The 25,592-nt window shown below is 42.3% G+C and overlaps 1 protein-coding gene across 1 annotated transcript in view; it reads right to left on the minus strand.

Moving 5' to 3' along the window:
- Positions 1 to 25,592, minus strand: part of LOC102376729 (disks large homolog 2) — a 519,043-nt gene that overhangs the window by 283,718 nt on the left and 209,733 nt on the right. Inside the window, exon 9 of the mRNA XM_025214018.1 lies at positions 22,974 to 23,076. Coding sequence (XP_025069803.1) covers positions 22,974 to 23,076 — 103 coding nt within the window. The remainder of the gene's footprint in view (positions 1 to 22,973; positions 23,077 to 25,592) is intronic.

The following is a 25,592-nucleotide window of genomic DNA, read 5'->3' on the forward strand; positions in this document are numbered from 1 at the left end:
TATTGTAAGTAGAACCATAACTAGAAGCTTACATTTGTTATTATATTCATTATATTAGTATATATAGCTTATATAGTTTATATGTGTTATATCTGCTTAGCAAGCTTTTTTTGGAGTGCCCCTCCCCCCTTCATTCAGGGTTAATTGTTCTGGTTTAGTTTCCACTTACTGTGGGAGAGAGTGGACACATGAAAAAGCCATCATGGATCAGCTGACACACAGCATCTTCCATCTCCTCCGTTTAACTTGGTGGAATTTATCCAGACTTCAGGGGCCACCTGTGTGAACTACTGATGGCAGTACTGCTCTACATGTCCAGGCAGAGCAGTCTGTAAGCTAGAGGCCTAATGTTAGACGTGATGCAAAAAGTGGCAGTGACAAACAATATTGCATGGATGGGGTGAAACGGGCTGCAAGCAAAAAATGGTCTCACAGTAACTCACGTTAACATTTGTTAGTTCAATGTTAAGTTGTGTTCTTAATAGTTTCTATTAGTTACTGAATCAAAAGATGAGTCTACTGTGAAATTTTTAAATTCTGCAATGGAAACCACAAAACCAACAATGAAACCTTTTACTATTGATTTTTAAATGCCTGCATCAAACTAAAATCCTTGCACTAGGGTTTACAGTCTAGAAGACTGGCAAAGAAGAACAAGGAAACACTTGGAGAACCACAAAAGTGTGTGCAGACATGCACGTGTGTGTGTTTAAATGCACTGTGCAGCTACTATTACCTTGATTTTGGTGGACATCATGAAAGACAAGAGGAATTTGAATGAGGAGAGGATAGTTGCTTAGGTCTAGAACCAGGAAGATCTTTTCACACCTAGATAGTATTTAGTCACTGAAATAGCTTTATGGATCTAAGCTCCAGTGAATGAAATCTTAGTAATTTCATTCACAAATTTACCAATTTAAAAATTACCAACTCAAACATCTACCTTTCTACTCCAGATTTGTCAAAGTTAAAATCTCAGCCTCTCACTCTGACATCTCCTTGTCAAAGTCAGGATATCAACTCTAGTTCAAGATGGCTAAAATATGGCTAATCTTACCCCTCAAACTCTCTTGGTAACTTCCTTTGTCACTGTGAGAGTACAACTATCTTCCCTGTCCCTCAGACCTATAACATGGGAGGCATCTTCAGCTCAACCTGTTCTGTAGGGCTAAGTACAGACTGAGGTTGAAGCCTGAGGCTGAACTCACTCAATCTTCACAAGTTAGTCTAAGCTGCATAGGTTGCACATGGACAGACATTCACTTTTGATTACAGAAATGCATCCACATGCCTGCAGTGGCCTAGGCCAGAAGCTGGTGGTGCTGGAGTATGCCTCCCTGCTTGCTGGAGCAGACAGTTTGGGCTAAAGCTAGCCCACCTACCCTGCAGGGGTGGGGTGCTGTGGAGTTGGTGCAAAGCATCCTGGGATGCTGGGGGACAATGAGTTAACTTAAATCTGGAGGGGATCTGGGACAGAAGTTCAATACACTGATTTAACCTAAATCAGTTAAGTCTGATACTATATCTGTCCAGGTTTATCTTAAACTGGTTTTGGCTATTTTGAAAGTGGTTTATTTGCACTGAACTTCTGTTGTGTTACAGATTTGAACTGGTTTCCAATCACTTATACTAGTTTATGTGTAATTTCTGTCCCTAATTTAGGTCTTCACAACTAGGCTATAACTGAATTCAGAGATTCTTTCATTAAAACTGCTTTAAGACATGGCTTTTCCAATTGCTCTATAATGTTATATCTCTTATCTAGATTCTCATCATTTCATGTCTTGAGTACTGCAAGCTCCTTTTTTCTGACCTTGAAAAATCCAGCTGTGCTCTACTTGGATCTACCCACAACACTGCTGCCAAGATCACTAGCCTACTGCTTTGAACATGTCTCCCTCTGGTATCCCTTCCCACCTGTATTCTCTGTTCTCATCCAAACTACCTTTCCTCAGTCCCAGCGCTGTTTGTGGCCTCTTCCTCCTCTAATCATCATCTCTCATTCAGCATCAAAAGGTCATGTCCTGCCTTCATTTGGCCCATAATGCAAGCCTTTGCTGTTCACCTCACACATTTTCAAACAAATAACTTTTTCTTTTCCCCTCTACTGTCCCTAAGGAGCTCCTTGTAAATATCTACAAAGCCACTTCATCGTTCTCCTTCAAATTCTTCATTAAAAGTTTCCTTAAGAAAAACCTGACAGCAGTTAGGGTAATGGCTGAGCTATAATCAGTTCTTACTTTGTTGACCAATCATGTCTCATTGTTTCCTTGTGCTACCAGTAAGTCTAGATCCAGCTAACATCTCTCGTCTTCTATTTTAAATGGAAAGCTGTTGGGGTAAAAAACTCATTTTTTCTGTGTTTGTACAGTGCCCAGAACAGTGGGGCCCTGGTCTCTGTCTAGAGCTGCTAGGTGCTATAAAAGTGCAAATAATCAATGCTAAGTGCAATACACAAAATTGCTCCATAAGTGGAAGCTATTCAAGGCATATTTGGGCCTGAGAAAACTTTTTCATGGACAAGTAGGAGGAAACCTCTATAATCAGCAAGAATACAAAGAATATACTTGAACTTTCACTATTTAATAACTATATTTTTACTCAAAAGGGTTTTAAGGACTTCTTGAAAACCATTATATATAATTCACAACAAAAACTGCATTAAGTTACAGTCGAGCATACATATCAATAATTAAAGGTTACAGGAGTGTTGTAGTGATCTCCAAAGCAAGTATTACAAAAGGTATGAAGTTCAGTTATACTAAAAGAAAAAAACCCATAGTGAAAAGAAATCCAAACATGTTAACGCATGGAAAAACAAAAATGGCAGTCTTGGTCCTATTGAGAACAATGGGAGATGGCAGCCATTTTGCAAAGGGTTTCATAACTGAGACCTGTGGCCTCAATTCCATTGAAAATGATACGATATGTCAGTCTTTTGAAAGAGGACATGAAAATCTGTGAGGAAACTCTGTTGAAGAAGAAGCTTAAAGAAAAAAAATCTGATATGAGGTGTTAAATTTTTTAAGATATAAACTTTAAATTAATTTTACACGAGCTAATTAATACCTATATGTGAATTCTCAGACAATTAATTCAAGGAGTAAGTTTTGAGAATTTTGAGAATACATACTACACAGAGGAGGCCGACTCCTTGTTTCAAGCGGAAAATTTAATTCAGCTTTAACTATCGGGTTATGCTTGGTGCTTTTATAATTTGTATATTGTTGCCTGGACAATTTATAGAACGTGCTTGTCAGTGGGTTAAAAATTCAAAGGTGCCTAAGTGACCAAGAAGCCTAAGTTCCATTAAATAAAGCAACATAGGGCCAGATCCTTTTCATGAACTCAGGCAGACTTTAGGTGCCTGGAGTCAATATTGTGAAGCAATAGAAACTCACTTAGCTAACCCTGGAGGTGACTCTTTTTGGATGTGAAGGAACACTTAGTGCCTGCAGGTCTGCACCTGCAAATGTCCAGAACCAGCCTGAACAGACGCCTTCCTCACACCTAAATCCTGCAAGGATCCAGGGATTAGGTGGAGCATTTCCTAAATTCTCTGAGGCACCCCATCTAATGGGCTTGTTCAGAGCACACTGACAGGATTGGGCCCCTTATGAAAGGCAGCTGCTTTCTTTTTAGAGTGCAATGGGTGGAAGCAGACGAGGTGGTGGTGATGGTATCACCCACCTTGTATATTATAGCACCTGCCAGGAGTTAGGAATCACTGATGTCATTTAGGCATTTTTGAAAATTTTGCCCAGCTATTTCAACTCCTGAAAGTTTAAATAAAATGTTAAAAGCTATACATGATTATTAACTAATTAATAAATGGTACTTATCCTGCACTTATTCAGGATTCCTATCCCACAAACACATATCAAATAAATGTAGCACATCCCATGTGTCCCCTAGCTCGACGTAAAATCAGACATCTACTCACTGTAGCATGCACTAAGGCTGGTAGCAAGCATTGATAGGATCAGGCCCATATCAGCCTGTTTCCCAGAAGATCTCAAGTTATTTTACAAACGTTAAGGGACCGATACTTGTTCTGCATGCATAGCCCCACTGAAGACACAGAATGTATTCCAGAATTAAGCCATAATTCAAGAGCCTATTTTACACCTTCCTCACCAAAACTCCCATTGGCTCCAACTCCCACTGAACTCAGCAGGGGCTTTGGTGAGTGAGAAATGCTGAACAGGACTTAAATTAACTTTCACAATGCTCTTATTATCATGCCTCATTTTACAGACAATTCCAGTACAGAGAGTTGAAGTGGCCTGCAGCACCACGACAGTGTAAGAACCTAAAGGAAACAGACAAGAAAAGCTGATAAGAAGTGCAAAAAATAAGCGGCAGAGTTGAGAACGGAACTCATGATGTCTGGTTGTCAATCTTCTGCTCTAACCACAAGACCATGTATCCCTCTTCTGTTGACAGTGCCATCAAAGACCATGTATTTTCATTGAAAATCTATCTGTGGGGGGAATAAAGGAAAATATGAGAAAGCACTTCTTTGGGCCTCAAAAAAATCCATGCAGAACCCCTCTTTCCAAGAAGAATCAGGTTGCAAGACTGGATGGCACGTTCTTATGCACAGGACTCAGGACTCAATGTAACACTTCTCATGTGTTTAACTGATGCTACAATCCTGGAAATAGCCAATCTTCCTATGCAGACTGACAATTCAATAAATTATGCAGGCTAAATCCTGTTTTTCTCTTGATTAAATATACCTGGTATTTTTTATACTATGAGCACAGAGACATAGTTTGTCATATTAATCTGAAATCAAACAGAAGGCAGGATAGATATGCACCTTGGACCCCTGCTAGACATGTAAAGGCAGGATGGGATATGATGAACGATCCATATATCTGTGCTTCTGGCTATGCCATGTGTGCATAGCAGGAGGTATGATTGTGGGATTGAGTTCCCACCACACCTTATTGCCAGTACAGGGAAAGCCTGGGATCATGATCTCGGGCTCTTCCTGCACCAGCAAGTAGCCAGCTCCCATGGCTGGGAGCCCCCACAGTTAACAGGTCTCCCAGCTGCAGGGGTATATCATGCTGTCCCATGGCTTTGAGCCCTATCAGCTGATCTGGACACCCAGCATGGCAGCACAAGGTATGCCCCCGTGGCTGGGAGACCCATCATTTGCGGGCTCCTAGCCAGGGAGGCACACCTGGTCACACGTTCAATTCAAGGCATGGTAGGAACCGGTCACAAAATTGTTACACATTTTTTGTGGAATAAGTTTGTGGCTTATTCCTTGTTTTATGATGCCATTAATAGCTTTAATGTGTGGCTAGATTTCAACTTAAGACACGATTAACTGGTTTCTCATGTCTTAAATGCAACATGTGTTAGGGGGCTTATAGACTAACAAAACTTCCTTTCACCGCATCTGATGAAAGTGAGCTCCCACTCACCAAAGTGTGTACTATATATCTCTCTACTTACTAAGTCTATAAGGTGCAAATTTACCCTGCCTGCTTTTACACAGTCAACAGTTGTCTTGCTGCTATCAAATAATTTTTTTAACTTTTATAGCTTCCTTGGAGCTCATATTCTGTTTTCCTTGCATTACAGCTTCAATCTCACACCCAGAATTTTAATACATCCTACTACGAAGCCATAAATCACTTCCTTTGTTAAAAAGCAGGTTGTTTAGTAATTGCAGTTTTATTTACTGTACTGCTACAAGCGATTTAAACAATATTGAGTCTGCAAACTGGGAAACAATTTAACAACATTTGAGCTAGAATAAACCATAACTATAAATAGAGCTGAACAGCCATTGTTTTTCTTGTGCTATAATTAATGGCAACAACTTTGTGGACCACCAATAGCCCAATCCATCATCATTAAGATCCCAAACTCGATCACTCTGCTCATTCCCATTCTTCACAAGAGCTATAGACACTAGACAGGTCAGCTGCTCAATTCTAGATCAGCCCAGAATTACGCTGAGACCTTCAGAGGCAGCTGCATCTTTCTCTCCTGATGTGAAGATTAAGAGGGTAAAATTGTGGAAAAACCCTACAAAAGGAAAATGAATAAATCCAATATCCTGTTAAATTAGTAAAGTTAATACTCACCATATAGGTAAACCGTTACTGGTAGACTTGTTGGTTTTCTCTAAATTCTCATTTTAACACTGAGTATCGCATGGTATCCATGTCTTTACCATTACACATTGATAGAAAGTAAGTATTTTCCGTTCCATTGCTGCTCACTGAGCATGATGTTATACCATAATAAATGTCACATGCCAGTCAGTGTTGAGGGAATTATCAAAATCAATCATTCTAAAATGCACTTCAGCGTAACTAGCAATACTTTTATTTTTTATATTTGCATATAGTATTACTTTTAGTGTCACATTTATGCATTGCTTTAACTCTATGCACTATGCTTGAACCTAAAATGGATAATTTTGCATGACTTTTTTAGCAACTGAGTGTATAAAGTTTTAGACTGTAAGTGAAGGGCATTGAATAGGTTTCTGCTCCTGAAGGAAATTGGAGAATGACGTGCGACTGAGACATTACTTGCATTTGCTCCAGGAGAGGAATAACCTGCACAAGGTTTGCAGCTGGCACAGATGGCAAGAGCTCATTGAAAAATGCTTTGTGGCCCCATGCAGAAATTTGGATTCTCACTCACTCTCTTCTTTTGCTCTCTAGGCCCTAGACTGACTCCGCTATCTTCATCCATTACTGTCTGGTGTGTCCCTTCATCCTCCATATCTAATTTCTGTAGGTCTGACACTACATCATCTAGTCATCTTCATCTTGGTCATCAAGGAAGCCTTCTCCTCTCTGGTACCCTGGAGACCATTTTCTTTGGTGTCTGGATCACTTCCCTTCTTTCTATGTGGCCCAGCCACTGTAGTCACTATGCTCTGATTTCCTCTGTTAGGACTGGGTCTCTATTCTTGATATAACTTATTATTGGTTTTTATGCACCATTCTTGCATTATTTTCATTTGGAAATGATGACATAGAGCCTCATGCTCCCATTCTTCTCTCTAGGTCAGGCTCCCATGATGCACCGTATCTTTTCCCTCCTGAAATGGGCAGACAGTGCATCATAGGAATTCCTTGTTATGGCATATCGTGGAAGGATTGTCTTGCTCAAAGAATAACTCATAGAGGACAATGAAGAACCGAGTCACCCAAACAGTCTTCCCCACAAGTCATAGTAGTATTCCTCCAACCTGAAATATGCCAGCCAAAATAGTTCAGTCCTCAGCAGAAATAGCATTTTTTTAAAAGAAAAATTAAAGGTTTCCATCGAAATTTTAATACAAATTTTCATTTAGCCAAAAATAAATTTCTAACGAAGAACAGTGTGGATGAACATTTTTGATCAGACCTCTATATGGTTTCAAACTCTGCAGCACTGGCCAATGCACAGAAGGTGAAATCAAGATTCTGGCCAATCCTTGCCTTTGTCCACCACTTCCCCATCTTATTCTACACATGGGTGCCTTATGCTCCTGAACTCTCCTATAGTGACCAGCAATGATTTTGCTCACAGCAAATAGCAGAGGTAGTAGTAGTAGTAGTACCAGTACAATTACTTTGCTTCATTGATAGCACCATATCCTCATTTCACAAAGTCTCAGCTATCACTTAATTCATATTGTTTTGCCTATTTTTGTTGATATACAAATAGGTAATGAATATGTACTTGTTTCGCATCTTTAGCATTTTCCTCATTTTATACAGCAGAAGTATTTGTAGCATACAAAAAAAGTGACACATAGGAAAATATTTTCACATCACAGTGCCTAACGTTAGACTCTTAAGTCCAAAATTGGACGACTCAATTAATTTGTTCTGACTTTCAAAAGACAAAACCACCTACAGAAACTCAGCAGTTTTGAACACTTGAACATTGTATTTAGGTATTTAGCTAGAATTAGGGATTCAATTTGAGATACCAATATTTGAAAATATTGACCTTAGTATCTCTGAAATCATCTTTAACTTACAGCTGTAGAAGAAAGTAATTATATCCAATAGACACTACAGCTTCTAAAAAATGATATTGTACAGCAGAATACACATATAGAAACTTTACTCTGCACAAGTACAATTATGATATACCTTTAATTGACTTCTTAGCACTGTTTAATTTTAGATCCTTTATTCCATTTAAATTTTCAAAAGCCATACCTGAACTGCCACCTTTGATTTTATCATGGTGACTAAATCTGGATAAAAAGTTTGGAACTGAATAAACTGCATGTCCATAAAGGCAGTGGTCTATTATAAAAAAATAGTTTTTCCTCTCATTAAAAAAAAGTCCACAAACAGATTTTTTTAAAAGCTGATGTGACTGATTGCACTTTTGCAATGACACTTTAATGTCAGAATTGACAACTAAGCTTGAACTTGACTCTTTTATTCTTGCTAGCTGTCAGAGTAGTAAAAGAGGCTTTTAGCAAACTAAAAGCAAGCAAATATAAGCCAGCATAATGGGCTAGTCTACAATTGCAATTACTGTGCCTTATTTTTCTGTGCCGAAAATTCAGGCACATTAAATTGTGCCCTGGCACACATCTGAATGTGTGCCTGCAGTGGGACCAAATTTGTTCCTGACGGGAGCAGCCAAGTCCAGGGCTGTCCTGCCCTGCTCTGACTCCCATTAGCAGCCAGGGGGAGCTCCAGGCTCTCCAGTGTACCAGCCCTGGGCTGGCAGAGGGCATTGTGGGGAGCTCAGGCTGCTCTTGGGTGTGGGTGAGCAACTTTCCTCAGCTCCCCAACTGCTTGGTGGCTCCACAGGGCTCAGAGCGGCTCTGGGGAGCAGGCAAGGAGCTGTCCCAAGCTCCCCACCTGCCCCACGGAGCTTGGAGCTAACCAGTGTCCCCCTGCTGCCTGGGCTGACCAGGAACAAATAATTCCGGTCAGCGTCTACACGTGCACTTTGGCACATTAGTTTAATGCACCATTTTCTAGTACCTGTATCTATAGGTAGCAGCAAACAGACCGTTAGACTAATTTAATGCACAGTAATTGCCATGCACATGTAGATGCTGATGCTTTACTGTGCATTAGATTAGTCTAATGTACAGTAAAGCATTTCATATAAATGCACCCAATGGCATACATAAAGATGGTATCAAAAGTCTCACTTTTGAGCTGCTGTTGTAGTAACTAAATCCATAGTGAGTGGGATATACTATTACAAAGTATCAGATCTAATACAGTATAGGGCATCAATGTTTAAACAGACTCCAGGTAAGTGGAGTCATCAACGTTTGATTAGACTCCAGGTAAGTGTATATTCTCAAAACATGTACCATAACATAGTTGAGGGGAACAGACTGCAGGGAGCCTCAGTGGTTCCTGAAACTTGGCAAGGAAACCTTGTGGTGTGTGAAGGGTGGTGCTTGCAGTCTTCGCTCCCATTTGGCCAACTTTTGAGCCTCTGAAAATCTTGGTTCATGCATGAACTTCGACTTCTTAGAGTACAGATGCTTAACTCTTCAGATTCTATCTACAGTGAGCAGACACCACATACAGCTGCATCTTCCCCTCTAAGTTATTGGCATGAGCCGTCTCTCCAGAGAAAATGCACAGCTCCTTGAGGACTATATGAGCAACAGGGTTTTCATCACGGTTGCCCCTCCTGGCAGCCATGGGCTGCTGTGGCAACAAGCCCCAGATTGAGAACAAGGAGACTGTCACTCCTGTAGCATTAGTGCTCCCACTTCTGACACGTCAGGGAAGGGGTGGGAACAGCTTGTCTAGAATGCAGAGCGGTGACTGAGGCAGTCGGGGACAGGGGCTGGAGGTGTGGGCTCTGATATGTGGAGCAGAGGGGACTGGGGGAAAGCCTGGTATCATGTTGTGTATTTAATGGGGGCATGTGTAGAGACAAGAAAGAGAAGCTAAAAGGCTTTAGTGAACCATGGGTAGGTAGATAGAATACAACTGGAACAATTAAAGAATACCGGGGCTCAGTGGTGGAAAGGGTTTATAATCTTGTAAAGGATGCTCCTCTACACAGCCTAGAACAGAACCCAGGCTTCCAGTCTGCTGTTCTTAGCAAATAGCTATTTGAAATCTACAGGCAACATGCTCACCTCAGATCCTAGCGGGGAGAGATGACACCCTTTATATAAGGAAATAACTGGCTACTACTGCCCTTCACGTCACTATTATACCTGTCAGGCCATGGCCTTAAACCTGGGGTCTCAGCCTGCCTGGTGCAGCTGCTCACCCCAGTCTTCCACCTCTTCAGCTGAGTGCTGAAGCAGACATCAGAACCCATAATCTGGGCCTAGCCACCTATCTACTCCCTGCAACTGGAGTAGCCAACCAGGATCAGTTGATCCTTTACCCCTTCCTATAAAAAAACCCTGACACAGAAGACAAAGCACCTGAGCAATAAGGCTGAACCTTGTACCCAGGCGACTTCATTCTTGGCTTTGCCTCTACTAGCTATCTGAATGATTCCTTGGCTACCTGACCTGGGTTGCCCATGGACCCTGATGTTGGCCTGACCCTTTGGCTCCCTAACCTGACTCCTGGATCTCCTGGATACCCAACCCAGCTGACTTCCTGACCCCATTCTCTACCTGACCCTCTGGATCTCTAAATTAGTTCCCCAGATGGATCTTCTGGCTCCCCTACACCTGGACTCTGCACACTTTCCCTGGATCTCGGTTTTTTCTTCCAACCCTGAGTGACACCCACACCTGGCCACCCAGGACCTAGCATGCAATACCTCGCACTAGAGGACACTCTGGGTGCATCTACATGTGCCCCTGATTGTGCATTGGGTACTGTGCAGTCATTTAGTATTTGCTAAATAGTTGCAAAATACTTGCAAGTACTAAATGACTGGGAAGTACCCACTGGTACTGTGCAGTCCCAGCGACACACAGTTATTTTTAGATGCTATTTTACTGTTGCGATGAGCTAGAGTAACATAGCTCATCACGACAGTGATATAGCATTGGCATCATGTTTGTGCCCAATGACGCTATGTGGCTGTAGCATCTTGTGTAGACATGCCCTCTGGGTAACAGTCTCAGCCAGCATACCATGAAACAAGAAAGAGATGCACAATAAGCTAACTTTTCAACATTACAGGGTAGTTAATCTGAAGAACAAATTGATCAGCGCTGCCAGTGATGATGATCAGTCTCTGGTGAGGATAATTTTTCCCTTGGTTTTCCCTTTTCTCTTCCTTAATGCGCAGCAACACATGTTCTCTTCTTTCTGCCATTCCTCCATTAACAATAAATATAAATTAAACAGCTAATCTACTTGAAAGTCAGGTAAGAGAACATGGGAGATAGCCTATAAACCCTCCACCCCTTGCCTTGAAACTCTCTACTCTGATGCATTTTCTATTCTCAATACGTAATTCAGTTTGTGATTTTTTTTTTCTTCCCGATTTTTTTCCCCCCAACAAAATACCTATTTTGCTCATTTACTTGGAGAATTATTCAGGGGACAAAGCATGGCCTGGTGACTTAAAGAAAAAAAAAGAAGAAGGGCAAAGAACCAGAACTCATGGAATCTGTCCCTGATCCTGCTTCTGAAGGATGTGGAGAGACTGGAAAAACAACTGCATCTATATGTTTCTTAGGTCTAGCTCTATTCCAGGGGTATGGAGACTTGGTTAATGTACAGCTTTCTCATACCTTCATTGGGTGAAATGTTATGTCGCCTTCTTAAATAGCTTGGCAATTAAAAAAATCTTCATGCAGTGCTTGCAGTGACACCAGTGGGAATGCTGTGCTTAAGGCAGCTCGCTACAACATCAGGCCTTGACAATACACATCCTTGGCTATTCTCCCCCTTGGCACCTGGCATATTGTTCTCTCCCAATTTAGCATTCCTTTTCAATACAAAATCACTTCCCCAGAGCCACAATTCTCCAGAATATAAGAATATAGGACTGGAAGTTGCCTGTGAAGCCCTTGAGTCCCATCTGCATTTGCGGGCAACCACTATTCATGAATCGTGAAAAATCATATACTCCGTCACTTCATATATTGCAGCCATAAAGCAAGTGATGGAAACAAAACCAAAAACCCGACATACCCTACAGCACGCCACGGATACAAAAGGAAGGGAGAAGGGGACAATGGCACAGCTACTGCCCTGTGACTGCCATGGCATATCCTTGGAGACTCTTAGGAAGAGGACCATGGCTCACATTCTTTGCTAGAATGGCTTGGGGGAAAATTTCTTTCCGACCCCAGTTCTGGTGACTGGTTTGACCCTAAGAGGAACAGCAAGGCCCTCCAACTAAGTACCTACGACATTTCTAAATACTGAAAGCAGCACCAGGAGACCCTACATTTATCTGTGGCCAATGTACAGTGATTCAGAGGAAGGTGAATAAGATCCATCAGGAAGCCAATAAAGTATCCATGAAGGGAAAATTAATTTTTTTCCTTGCCACTCCAGGTGACTCTCAGAAGCATGGGATTACCAGACACCTCCTGCACAGAGAGATTGCTTTAAGAATGTGGTATGTGAGGGCTTAATCCAGAAGTACAAATTAAGTAATGAAACCCTCTCACCTCATCCTTTCATGTCACAGTCTTCATCTCTCTATGCTGCTGCTGCTTTTTCATAGTTTTGTTAAATTTCTTTAGACATTTTTGGGTGAAGCAGTTAATATAGCACTTGAAGATGTCTATTTCTTACTGCAACATTAAACTGAACATGCCCTGGACTTGTAGGAAAGATCTGAACTACATGGGCATTTATATAGATGTGTTCCAGGAGACCGGGGAGGTGGAAGGGGTGTGCTTTGATTAGCACAGCTCCAAGGTGCTTTAATTAGCACAGCTCCTCGATTGAGCTTTAGTTTAAAGTGCCCCAGCGCCATTTTTCAGCGCAGGGATGCTGGTACACGTGTCGCTGGAGTCTGCTGGAATGCGATAATTTCCACACTCCAGCAACTTGATTAATCAAGTCTGCTCCAACGCATTGGAATTAGACAGCGTTGGAGCAACCTCCCTGCATGTGTGTAAGTGACTGTGTGTTTGTGGGTTTTTTGGGGGTTTTTTTAACATTACTCTACAGATTCAAGACCCCTTCTGCAGGGATTCCCCAAGAGAATGAAAATGTAACTATAAACCAAAACATCCTGCCTGCTCACGAGATGCCCCACGTGTCTGATTATAAAGCATGTAACCCATTTGTCTCATCTCTGTTAGGAGCACTCTTTCTTAACTGGTCTTCTAACCAAAAAACCAAACGCATTGGATTTTTCAGCCAGTGACAATTTCCCACTCAGTTTCAGCAGCCAGACAAGCAGTGAAAAATGTTTCTAAACAGCTGACTCTTATGAGCTCTTAAAATGTTAACATTTTCCAGCCAGCCATATAAATACTGAAGCTAATGAAAAGGCCTTTATAAGCTTGGATGTGTGTGTATGTGCATATGCATTCATGTATACTCTTTCTGTGTGTGTGTGCGTGTGTGTGTGTGTGTGTGTGTGTGTGTGTGTGTGAGACAAACAGCCTTAAAAGTTTATGCATGATGCCTATATATAGTTAATACTCCGGGGGCTGTGGTGATGTAAACTGGCATAACTCTATGAAAGACACCAAAATTACATTGATTTACACCAGCTGAGAAAAATGCCCTGAATGTGATACTTAAAGGAAGAGGTAGAGATAAAAAAATAATTAATTGTTGTACTATATTTTATATCAAGCGTATTTCTCCAGCATCCAATCAGGCTGACTGTCTGCATCATAAATGGGCCTGAAAATGTACAGCCAACTCCTCATGATATGTGCTTGCATTTTTGAGGTAGTTTCTGGGAAGGAAGCAGGGACACAGGGGTCCAAGAAATTATTGAGGAAGGAAGCTATAATAGGAAGCTATTGTAGTAGGATATTTAATTAATTAATTCTCCAATGGTTCTGAAGCTGTTGTAGAACAAAAGGAGGGGGAAGATGGGCCCTTGTAAAAGTTACGTGTATACAGCCAAAAGAGTGGTTTCTGCTGTAGTGCCTACTTGAGCTTTCCAGGTTCAAGGAAGAAGAACTACATACTGGATTTATTTGCTTTACTGCTGTAAGATGGTTTTAACTATAAATTATAGCTCTCTAATAATATCCATTGCTAACAGCTGTAAATGAAGATGCCATGTTATCAGCAGATTGCTCTGTCTCAACTTCCTTTACCTACCCAATGTGGCTATTCATGTATGAGTTCAGAGAGCTGTAATTGTGTTGGCAAGCAACTAATCATGAATAAGAAAGAGGAGAGAGCACAAACCCTCTTGGTTTATCCAAACTGTAATTCATGAATATCTGAGTCCATGCCAAATATTAAAAATAGTGAGTTAATTGGCTTCCTTGAAAGATTTTCAGCAGTTGAAACTTCTGACTGGCTCAAAGATTTTCCTAGGGCTTGTTGTGAGGGAACAGCTGCAGAGATACTGCAATGCAGCACAGCACAGCTTACAGACCACTGACACCAAAGATTTTGCAAAAGTCTTAGGACTAAAATCCACTTTCCCTTGCATCCCTGCAATAGGGATGGAATGTAAGCAATTGAGAGGGAAATGAGGACCTGAGTTGGTCTTAACTCTAAACTGGAGCACACTATTCTTTCCGTGACCTCTGTCTTTCAGGATAGATTACCTATAGGTGCTGTTCCCTTCCCTTTCAAACTGTATAGCTAGGGACAGACATTCAAAAAGCTTGAGCCTGAATTGATTTAATCTTTGCAGGTTAGTCTAACCTGGTTAGGCTAAATCAGTTTGTAACCCAGACAGATGTCCCAGACAGACATCCTAGACATGCAGGCACATGCCTGCAGTGGCTCAGGCCAGAAGCCAGGGGGTGCTAGAGCAGCCCTCCCTTCCCTTCCACAGGACAGAGCTGAGGGGGGCGGGGCCAGGCCCTTGCAGGAGGCTTTGATTATTCCCACCCTCCGCCAGCTGTCTGGCAGGGAATGTTGTCACCCTTAACTCAGTGTTTATCAAGTCCTTAAGAAAACAAAGCCTCTCTCCATTAACTAATGGAGCTCTTCTTAAACAGCTCTTCCAAGAAAGGACATTCAGCTACCTGTTGATTAGCTCCAAAAAGCCTGTCTGCCTGTCCTCTCCCACAGTATGGACCGTACATGTGGTCTGCTAGCGAATGCTGAGGTGCCTGTGTAAGGCAGAGGGGAGGGGGCAATAATCCCTGCTTAACAGGGAGAAGCCAGGCAGACGCTCTGTGCCTGCAAGTCTGTGCCGAGCTGCAGTCAGGGAGCAGAGGGGAGGAACCAGCCCTGCTGTGGAGCAGAGAGCCTGCCCAGCCCAGACAGAATGCCAGGATGCTGGGGGTGTCTGCTTTATCTTAAACCAGCCAGGGGTCTGGGACAGACATTGCATAAACTGGTTTGAGCCTAATACTAGTCTAATACTACATTTAACCAGGTTTATCTCAAACTGGTTTTAGCCATTTTCAAACTGTGTTATGTGCACTGAACACCTGTTCCATTACAGGTTTAAACCAGTTTCTAATGTAATTTCTGTCCCTAGACTATGCCAGGTTCATTGGCAACAGAATTTTACTTTAACTTCTTCCACACTATGCATTAAAACATCATTAAAATGAGAATGTCTGGAATATCATCCTGGAATTTCAGAGGATGAGGCTATTTCCTACAGTCCCATTAGCATAATTTTGAATAAATATTAACTTGCTAGTGACATCCAACTCAACATGTATATGATCAGTCCTTCTAAGATAAGCCTTCTATTTTAATAGCTCACCAGGACATACCAATTGGCCATTTTGCGGAGGGAAAAAAAGGGGTCCTCATTAGCTATACATGTATAGAACTGATTTTAAAAGGTTGATAAACAGGGGGCAGGGAAGGAAGGGTAGAAAAACATATTTCCAATAATGTTATAAACATGAGCATAGAGCTAAAATGAGTGAGTGGGATCCCTCATCTTTTTTTGGTCTACAAGGTTTAATCCCATTTTTGATGCATCCTTTCCTGCCTTGAGCAGGGGTTGGATTAATGAGGGCTAGAGGGGATCTTCAGCTCTACTTTTGTATGATTCTGTGGATGCATTTACATGTGCAATTAATTCAAAGCAATAAATACCAGAGCAGTTTGAGCCAGAGTAAACTACTCCTGGGCACACTGTTTACATGTGCACCTGAGATGGCAGCAATTTGAGCTGGGGCAGAGCAGTTTATGCCAGGGCTAGGGGCATCGGGGGGGCATCCTTGGGTTCTGGGTGGCAGCATCAGGTGGCAGAGGGGCTGGCTGGGGCACAAGGGTGCTGTAAGTGCAGAGCTGGGTGGCTAGTTGGCAGGCAGGAGTCTGCCCTGCTGGGGCATGTCCAGACAAACATGCATGTACCTCTTGCAGCATCTCAACCCCCTTTGAGATGCTGTAAGAGGCACGTGAGGGAGCAAATTTGCAGTGTGGGGGAAAAATTAGATATCCAGGGTTCAAAAAATACCCTGGGGAAAAAAAGCAGGGCTTGGAGGCAACCAGAGGCTCAGTCCTCCACAGAGACGCTTTGGTAGCCAGCCAGAGAATCTCAATGGCTGGCCCTTGTGCCAGTGCTGAAGCACACTGCCTGCTCATGTGGGACAGGCAGCAGTGCACACTGCAGGGACTTGGACCCAGCTTTGTACTAAATAGGGGGTTGGGGGCCTGGAGGAGGGAGGGAGGGAGGGGATCATGGGGGAGGGCCACCCAGCCCCAGCCCCTGTTCGTTCCCCCAACTCCCTGTTCGTTCCCCCCTGCCCCTGCTCGCTCTCCCACTTGGCCCCAGCCCCCTCCCCCCCACACTCACTGGCAGTAGCAACAGTAGTGGGGGCCGTTCGGGGCTTCATGGCACAGCCCCTCTGTGAGAGGGGCAGTGGGTCTTGGCCCTGGCCGCCTGGGATCTATGCTGCCTTATTGTGAGGGTGCAGCCCAGCTTGGCAGGGTACCACTCACTGTCTCAGAGCTCTGGCCACTCGGGATGAGTGGCTCTGAGCCCTGGGGGACAGCCACAGCACCCCTGAGGTTTCAAGGAGCATGTGGTGCCCTGCTGAGCCGGGCCGCACCCACATGGGGGGGCTGTACCATGAGGCCCCGAGCGGCCCTGATCACTGGTGCTGCTGCTGCTACTGCTGGTAAGCTGCAGGCAGTACAGGAGGCTGGAGCCAGGTGAGGGAGCAATGGGGAGGATTGGGGGGGGCAATAATTACTTTACTATGGCCTAATAGCATCATATGTGTAGACAGTGATGCTTCACGCAGCAGCTAATTAGTCTACCCTGCAGTTAAGCACACATATAGATGAGGCCTGTCAGTCCTTAAATTTGTTTCCTTGCCTTCAGTGCATGAAGAAACTCAAGCATTACCTTGTCTTCAGTGCATGTGACTAGTGCATGAATACACATGATGCTCTCACTGAAGTCAATGGGACTGCATCCAGGCAGCATGGTCTTATGGATCATGTCATGTAATGTCAGTTCATTTACAAACAACAGACAGTGGGTGCGTCTACATGTGCAAATGCTCTGGGGTGGGAATTCTCTTGAGGAAACCCACCCCGGGCAGGTCTCTACACATGCGGGGAAGTGGGAGCAAGTTTGCTGCTCATAGCAGCAGTCTGCTTCCACCCTCACTGGCCCTGCACTGGCCCCCTGCAGCAGCCAGGGGGAGCTCTAGGCTCCCTCTGGGTTCTAGCCCAGAGGCTGGCAGGGAGCACGGGGCCAGGAGACAGCTGCCTCCTGGTGGGGACTGGGACATTGCTCCCTGCCCCTGGGAGCTGCCTCCTGCCAGGGCGGGCTCTGGTGGCAGAACCCGGACTGGGACAATGTCCTCCTGCCCTGGCTCTATGATCACAACTGTGGAGCTGGGGTGGAAGCTCCATGCTGCTGGGATAAGGGGACATTGTCCCTGCCCAGGCTCCAGTGGCACAGCTGGCCCTGGCAGCAGGTAGTTCCCAGGGGCAGGGAGCAATCCCCTGCTCCGTTACCCGGCAGCACATTTGCTCCCAGTTGACCATCTACACATGCCATACTGTACAGTAATTACTCCTAAGTAAATTTGCTACTTGTATTTACAGGTAGCACATTTACTCATGATTACAACAAATTCTGCACATGTAGATGGTGACACTTACTGCACAGTAATTTGCTCTAATCTCAAGTAAAGCATCTCATGTAGACGTGCCCAGTGTGTCTGCTTTTGAGACTTTCCTCGCCTTGCTTTCTGAGGTTTATTGTCAATGCAAGAAATAGATCCCTTCTTTCCTCTATCATGGCTGCGTACTACCTGGTTTTCTCTTGTATTTGTGGTATTCCTTCTTCTTTTCTCCCCTTCTTACCTGTTCATACTTCACCTCAAACCCTCTCCTCACTGTCATTGTTAACTTGTGTCCTTTTCTCAGCTGTGTTGCCTCTCTCTTTACCTTTTTCTCCCTCTCTCAGAGGTAAAGTAAATAAAAATGGGGGCACATATGTGTGAAGAAATCAGGGAAACCCAGAGGAAAAGTAACCATGGAAAAAGGGAATATTTCCTTTTTCCCCACACTTCCCTTTACCAATGTATAATGGCCCCTTCCATGCAAATCATCATTAACAATCTCTATCCCTGCTTTATTCATGGCATTTGTATCCTTTTCTTCTGATTGCCAACCCACTTCCCATTTTAGGCACAGGAAGAGAAAAACCCATTACCTCCCATAGCTCAGACGGCACCCAAAACTTTTGTGATGATAATATATTTTGCTTTTGCTAGCCTCTGCATTTCCTGGGTCCAGGAAAGATGAGAAGTGAAAGTGCCCTAATACCAAGAGAAAAATTATTCAGCCTCTTGGCAAGCATTAGAAATCTTGCAAGAAATGTCATTCATGAGGTCCAGCTGAGGCTAAATATTCAAAATGTCAGGGGAGGTCAGATTAGGTTCAACTAAACTTTTGGCTGCTTAAGTAACCCGGAGGAGAATTCAGACTCTGGTGCCTTTTTATTTCCACAAAATGTGACCTAATTCAATAAGATGGTCAGGTAAAAACCTTGAAACATCTACATATGTTTGTCTCTTGCCTTTAATACACAAACAGTAACTTTCTGAAGTATTAACTCCTCTGACTAATCATTTTAACAGGGAGTTGATGATTAGCAATTAACGCTGGAACATTATATACGATCATGCACTGTCCCAAAATCAATAGCCCCATTCTGAGTTGAGATTTTTTCCTCTGTAATGACTTTCCTGTCTGTAATCCATCCTCTCCAGATGGATATTTATGTGCCTATTAAAGCAAAGACAAAACATCACTCAACATTTGCAACAGCCATTACAGGATCTCCCAAATAACAGGAAGCAGTAACAACTCAAAAGTTCAATATGAAAGGCTATAAAAATAGTAAAACTCATGCTACAAATCCATTTTTGTTTATATACTCTGGCAATTTGGGTGGAAGCTTTTTGGAGTTATACATTCCTGGAGAAAGATATTGAAAAAGTTATAGCATTCTGCAAACCAGTTCCAAAATACAGGTAAAGATGAAAGTAGGGAATATTAGAAATTAAGTAAAAATTACAAGGAAGGGAAAAACAAGAGCCCTAATACAAAGATGACGATTTATGCTGATGCATCTAGGATGTATTTGTCCTTGTGCGTGACCCATAAATCCTTAAATAATTCTGTGTCAAGGTTATTTGAACAGCTGTTTTGAACCTTTTACAGCTTTTTGCTTGTGGGCATTTTGTAGAAGGTGAATATTTCATCCCACATCTTTATCTATAATGTTTACATCAACCAGAAACCCAGCATGAAATGAAATTCTTTAGCAATAAGACATAAGAGGTAGTACACTCCTGGGAGATTAGTTCTTGCCTTATGTGGTGTTATAAGGAATGGGGCTGAAGCTCAAAGGGTCTCTAACCATATCAAGAAATTCAGGTCTACTAACTCACTTGTGTTAGGACCCAATCCTAGTAAAAAACCTACTTATTTTGATGGGTTACAGTTATCTAACGGCTTCCAAGAAATAAACCTCTTGCATTAAATATGTAGTGCTGAACACAGCTTTCCTTGACCACTAGACACTAAGATTGGATTAGTCCATCCTAAATATGCTTTGTGGTGAACAGAGCGCTGTGCACGAGCAGCATGAAAAGCAGGAAAAAATATTTTAGGATGTTAGTTAACATATTTCACCAGCATTATTTGAGCTGTATAGTCACCAAATAAAATTTGACAGGCTATGGAGCTGGTAGAAACAGAAAAAAAAATGTCAAATAAATTATCTAAATGTATGAACAAAATCTGTTAAACAGTATAGGCACTGTGGATACAATTCAACCAATGTCACAAAGCAATTTGGCAAGATTGTTGTAAGCACTCAGAAACCATGGTGATGACTGCAGTATAAAAACAGATAAGCAAGCTGCAGTAGCTAATTGGAACAAGATTACATTGGACTAGGCCTTCACACACACACACACAAAATGCATTTCATACATGTAATTAGCTATGAATGTTTTTATAATCTTGTTTACTCCTAATTCTATTTTTTGCCTCCCTTTATCTCAGCTTTTCCCATTTGTATCTGTCTTAATGGTGTGTCTTTTGAACATGCTTGAACTTTAATTCTGGCTGGCTAGGAGGAGGGTGACAATTAGGGTCTGAGAAAGACATTGCCTGAAATGTAATAGTTACGAAGAGTGAGAGGCGTGATGGCTGATGTCCTCAGTCTGGCCATCAAACTGGCACAGCACGTTCAGCAGTAAGGCCAGCTCAGCAATGCATCTCACTTCTCGGTAAGAGGAACTACTTTCGAATGCGGGAAGAAAACTCAGCCTGTTGTCTCTATGCCTGGAAATAAATGCCATAAATAAATGAAGCAGGTCAGCTGTACCATGATGTCATGGCACAGCTGATCTGCTTCCTAGGGCAAAACACACATGTTTGGAGAGGCACCCTGAGATTTCCAGGCGTAATCTGGGAAAGCCAGACAGTTGCCCTGGGGGGGTTGAGAGGTCCTCATGCCCCTGAAGCACCTGCCCTGGGTGACTGGAGAGGGCAGACAGTTCAGGCTGCTCACACTCTCCCACCACACAGCTAATAGATGTCTGCTGCAATAAAGCAGCAGAATTTATGACTATCTGGTGTCATGCCACTGATCTTGCTCTGATGTGGTGGCATGACAAAGGGTGCTTACCAATTTTATGGCAGCACAAATGGGACATCAGGTGACATCTGCTTTTATCCAATGAGACTTTCAGCAAGAAGAACAAGCAATGATTATTACATGATAGTTACAGTAATGTGGATATCTCCCCATTCCTTGGACAGTGATATACCTTGTATAGGCTCCCAAACCACCTCTTTTTTGGCAGAGTTCTCCCATCTCTTTTCTCAGGGCCTGCAGATCCCTCTGCCTTTTGACTAATACATAGCTTTTCCCATCCCCCGTATCTTGCAACGCAGCTGCTTTCCTCTCCCTTAAAGAATGTGCAACCAGTGCTCATTAAGGTAGCAGCACTTTTTAACTGGACAGAATAATTGCCAAATGTGTAAACCCCACTGAAGCCTGAATACCTTGGCTCTGTAGCATTCTCAGGCCATGTTGACACAGGGAATAAGATAACGTAAATGGTAACGATATCAAGGTCTTCTGCAATGCACACTCTGAGCCAATAGGCCAGCTTGCTACTGATGCATTATATCTACATTCAAAACAACAGAATATTACAACCCTTGAAACCTTCCTGGTCGGGGCAGAAGATACCATTCCCTAGGACAAGCACTCTGAACTGTAGTTCAGGGAACCCAGAGATGAAAAAAAAAAATTAAGAGTCAATGCAAGTGTTAGCTTAGGGTTTAGTAACAGTCTAGCTTCAGCAGCACAAATCTCAGCCAGGGCTAATTTACTGTCCTTCCTGGTGACTACAGTGTGGACACACTCTTCATTTGGTGTCAAGGTGGAACCCAATTTTAAAGGCTCCACTGTCTAGATAAGACACCAGCAAATTTCCCCCTAAATTTTCTTTACGTGTGGGATTTAGAGGTATCAGATTTCATAAACTCTGAAAGTGCTAATTCATCACATCAGCATCTCTGGAAATAAAACCTGAATCGCTGGATCTATTTTTAAATTTGTTCTGTATCACCTGAGACCCACATATGTTCTTGGCAGGGTACAATTAGAGAGAATCAAAGGCTCGTTTTGACAGGTCATAGCAGAAGTTCTGAATTGAGCTAAAACTATTTACCAGAAGAGTAACAATGTAGTGCCAATTTAAAAGAGACACAGCTCCTCAGGGTGAGAGGTTGGGATCACAGTTCTCTGTGGAAAAATGAGATTGAATTCCTACCAAAAATTCATACGTCTTCCCATGAATCATTAACACATTTAGATGGCCAGGTCTATACTATATTAACAGCTGGTGGAAAATGTACCTTTTCCTTGGACATTTTTATTTAGCAGGATGTAATTTTTTTCCTGCAAATATCTGCTATCTGTCATTAATTCCCCAGCAATACAACTGTATAACCACCACTGGTATTAATGGGAGCTTCTGTGCATTCATGAAGAAAAGACTCTATCTGCTTAATTTTGATCTTGATCCACTGAGACCAACATCAGCTCTTCCCAGGATTACTGTACATCCTTAAAGATCCAGTTCTGCACTAGCAGGCTCCAAAGGACATGGAGAACAGAGAGAAATTATTGAATAAGTTATAATGGAAATAAAATGATAAACTGGTACAGGCTGCTTTCTTATAATCATATTTCAGGATGGTACTTATAGCTGTCTGCGACATTTCTGAAAGCAAAACAGCAATAAAAAGTAATCATCACTCATTCAGTATCATACTATTAGTTGAAAAGGCATTTCAGACGGTTTGCTGATTATGACTAGGAAACGCATTATCTACCAAAACTTTGTCCTGTTGAATGGGAGGCATTTTTCTTTCTTTGTATGTCTACATATCTGTTATTTTACTTACCTTCTGGCTGATATTGTGCTATGATTGTTACCGTCTGCCCTGCTCCTTTTAGTGCAGCTGCAGCCTGCTCATGGGTAGCACCTCGAAGATCAATACCATTCACCTGCAGGAGGAATGACAACAAAAACACAAGATCTGAGTGTGCTTAGCATTAGATGGATAAATGGAGGGGGAAAGTCTATGTTTATAGGCAACAAAGGCTTAAAATATGAACAAGATCACATCCCCAATATTCAAGAGCAAAGACCCATATGAAGCTGCTTAATGTTGGTCATGAGTCCTTGTTCCAGTAATGTATATTGTGTTTATAACACATTGATCATGTACAACTAAGATTTCTGTCCGTTCTCTCAAGTTTAGTTCTACCTTTTCACTGACTGATTTTCACCTTAACTTGCCGGGGGTTAAAGGCTCAATTTTCCACAGTGTCTAAGCAAATCTGGAGCATAGAGGACAAGTAGTACCTAACAGGCACCCAGTCATAGTTCCTTGATTCTGCAGGCAACAACCCTTATTGCACTTTTGGTCACAGACCTTCCACAGAAAGGCCTTCATCTGTCATACTCCTGCCCTGAAATGCCTCCTTGTTGTCCCAAATGGCATCTTCTCAACTTGCAGTTGGCTGTGTAGCTTTGTTTTCTAATGTCCTGAGGCTGAACAAGACAACAGTTTCCTACCCAGTCCCATTAGTAATTGGCAGGCCAAGGACAGCATAGGTGACAGGCCTGAGGTTGTTGAAAAGCAGCTTCCTCCTGCCTGAGCCAGCAGGCCACTTTTACATCTTTCTGGCACTGGTATTCTTACACCCGCTGTAAAATAGAGATTAGGGGAATTTCTTGGGTAAATGATGGCTTGTGAATACAGAGGCCTGGACTCAGTGGTCCAGGAGTCCCTATCAAGCCCTATGTTCCTAATCATACCAAAAATCTACTTTGACTCAAACTTTGAGACTGGCACAGTTCCAATTTGCTGTCAGTGAGAACAGTCTCTGAGAAGACAATGATGCTAATTTCCAGGAACACATGATCAATAATTGCTTTTATGACGAACTCCAGTCCCCTCTGACATGGTTTTTACCAGAGTATCAAGGCAGATATTTCCAAGAATAGGTAAGAATGGAAAATCCAATCTGGCTGCTGGTATTGACTCCTACAGTTTCTGATGAAGATCAAACTATACAAAAGGACTGTTTGGTTGTGATCAGGAACACAATAATCTAATTTAGGTTACATCATGCCCTACAGGTGAATTTTCATTAGTCTGAAATGCAGTCACCATTTCATAGAGAACAGTAAAGATTTGAAATAGAACCATTAAAAATATATATCTTCCCCTTACATAATGCTTTCACATCAATGAAAAAAAAACCTAATATTATTCCACAATGAACCTTTACGTTGAAGCATTTCACTTATGTTTCTAGTTGTTTTTATGAAATAACAAATATTTGTGCTCCAAACTACTATTTTCACAAAATAAAAAAACCCAACAATACCCAGTGTGTGTATAAAGTAAACATTGGTCTTAAATTTCAATACCTTCTAGCTCCAATAGTCTGCGGTATACTTACACTGTCTTTGAGAATTTTGAGACACGATTAGGTGGTAATCTTGATAGATTTTTTTTATATATAATTTATGTCTAGATTCAATGGAATAAAAGATGATCAATTATGAATATCTATGTACTGTCAAAACTCAAGTTATGATATGGACAAACTACCATAGATTGAAGATTGAGATTGAATCTCTGTCTGTGGAAATTACTACCAGAAACAGAACAGAGTCAACCCCATAACTGACCAATTTCAAAGTCTCAGGCATACCTGACCTACATGCATAAGCTTTCCTGCAGTAATAATGTTGAAGAGGATAGAAAAGAAAGGTTACCTGTAGAGGAACTGGAGTTCTTAGCAGTATTGTCCATGGGTATATTCTACTGTGGGTGATCTTGGGCTCAACAAACCCGGGCCCAGAGATTTTAGCCGGTTGAACTTACTTAGTCCACACATGAGCCTGATCTAGTTCTGTCAACTGTTCAAAGAAATAAAGGCTGTATGGGACCAACCACCATTATAATTTTTCTCCATCCTGTACACCTCAAGGTGCAGAGGAGCCCAAAGCAGAGGAAAGGGGGGTAGTTAGTGGAATAAACACACATACACCCCCCACATCTGAAGAACTTCTGTTACTGTACTTTACTGTACTGTCTTAAATGCCTGTCCCCATATATATTTCATATAGATGACTACCAAACAGCATAATTAATGAGGAGGTGGGTGCTCATAGATATAACCAATTGCTGGGTGGTGGACTGCCCCAGACATCTGAAGCAGATTCCTATAAAAGCACATAATGGTTTGAAAAGGAATGTATAGACCCCCATGCCCCATGTTGCCATGGTGCATGTTAGTATTAGGGACAATCTTAAGGGGAGACACAGAATATGACTGTTTGAATGTCCTGATATTGCCTGGTTTTAGTTTCATAGATAATTCATCACAAAGTAGCACAGTACCATTTGTAAGTCTCTGGGCTGAACTGCTTTGCCTTCTCTCAGCAAAGAGGGTAAGCAGATTTTATGAAGGGCTTTGCACTCCGCAGGTAAAATGCCAAAGCC

The sequence above is a fragment of the Alligator sinensis genome, unplaced genomic scaffold (assembly GCF_000455745.1).
Source record: "Alligator sinensis unplaced genomic scaffold, ASM45574v1 scaffold906_1, whole genome shotgun sequence".
Taxonomy (NCBI): Eukaryota; Metazoa; Chordata; order Crocodylia; family Alligatoridae; genus Alligator; species Alligator sinensis.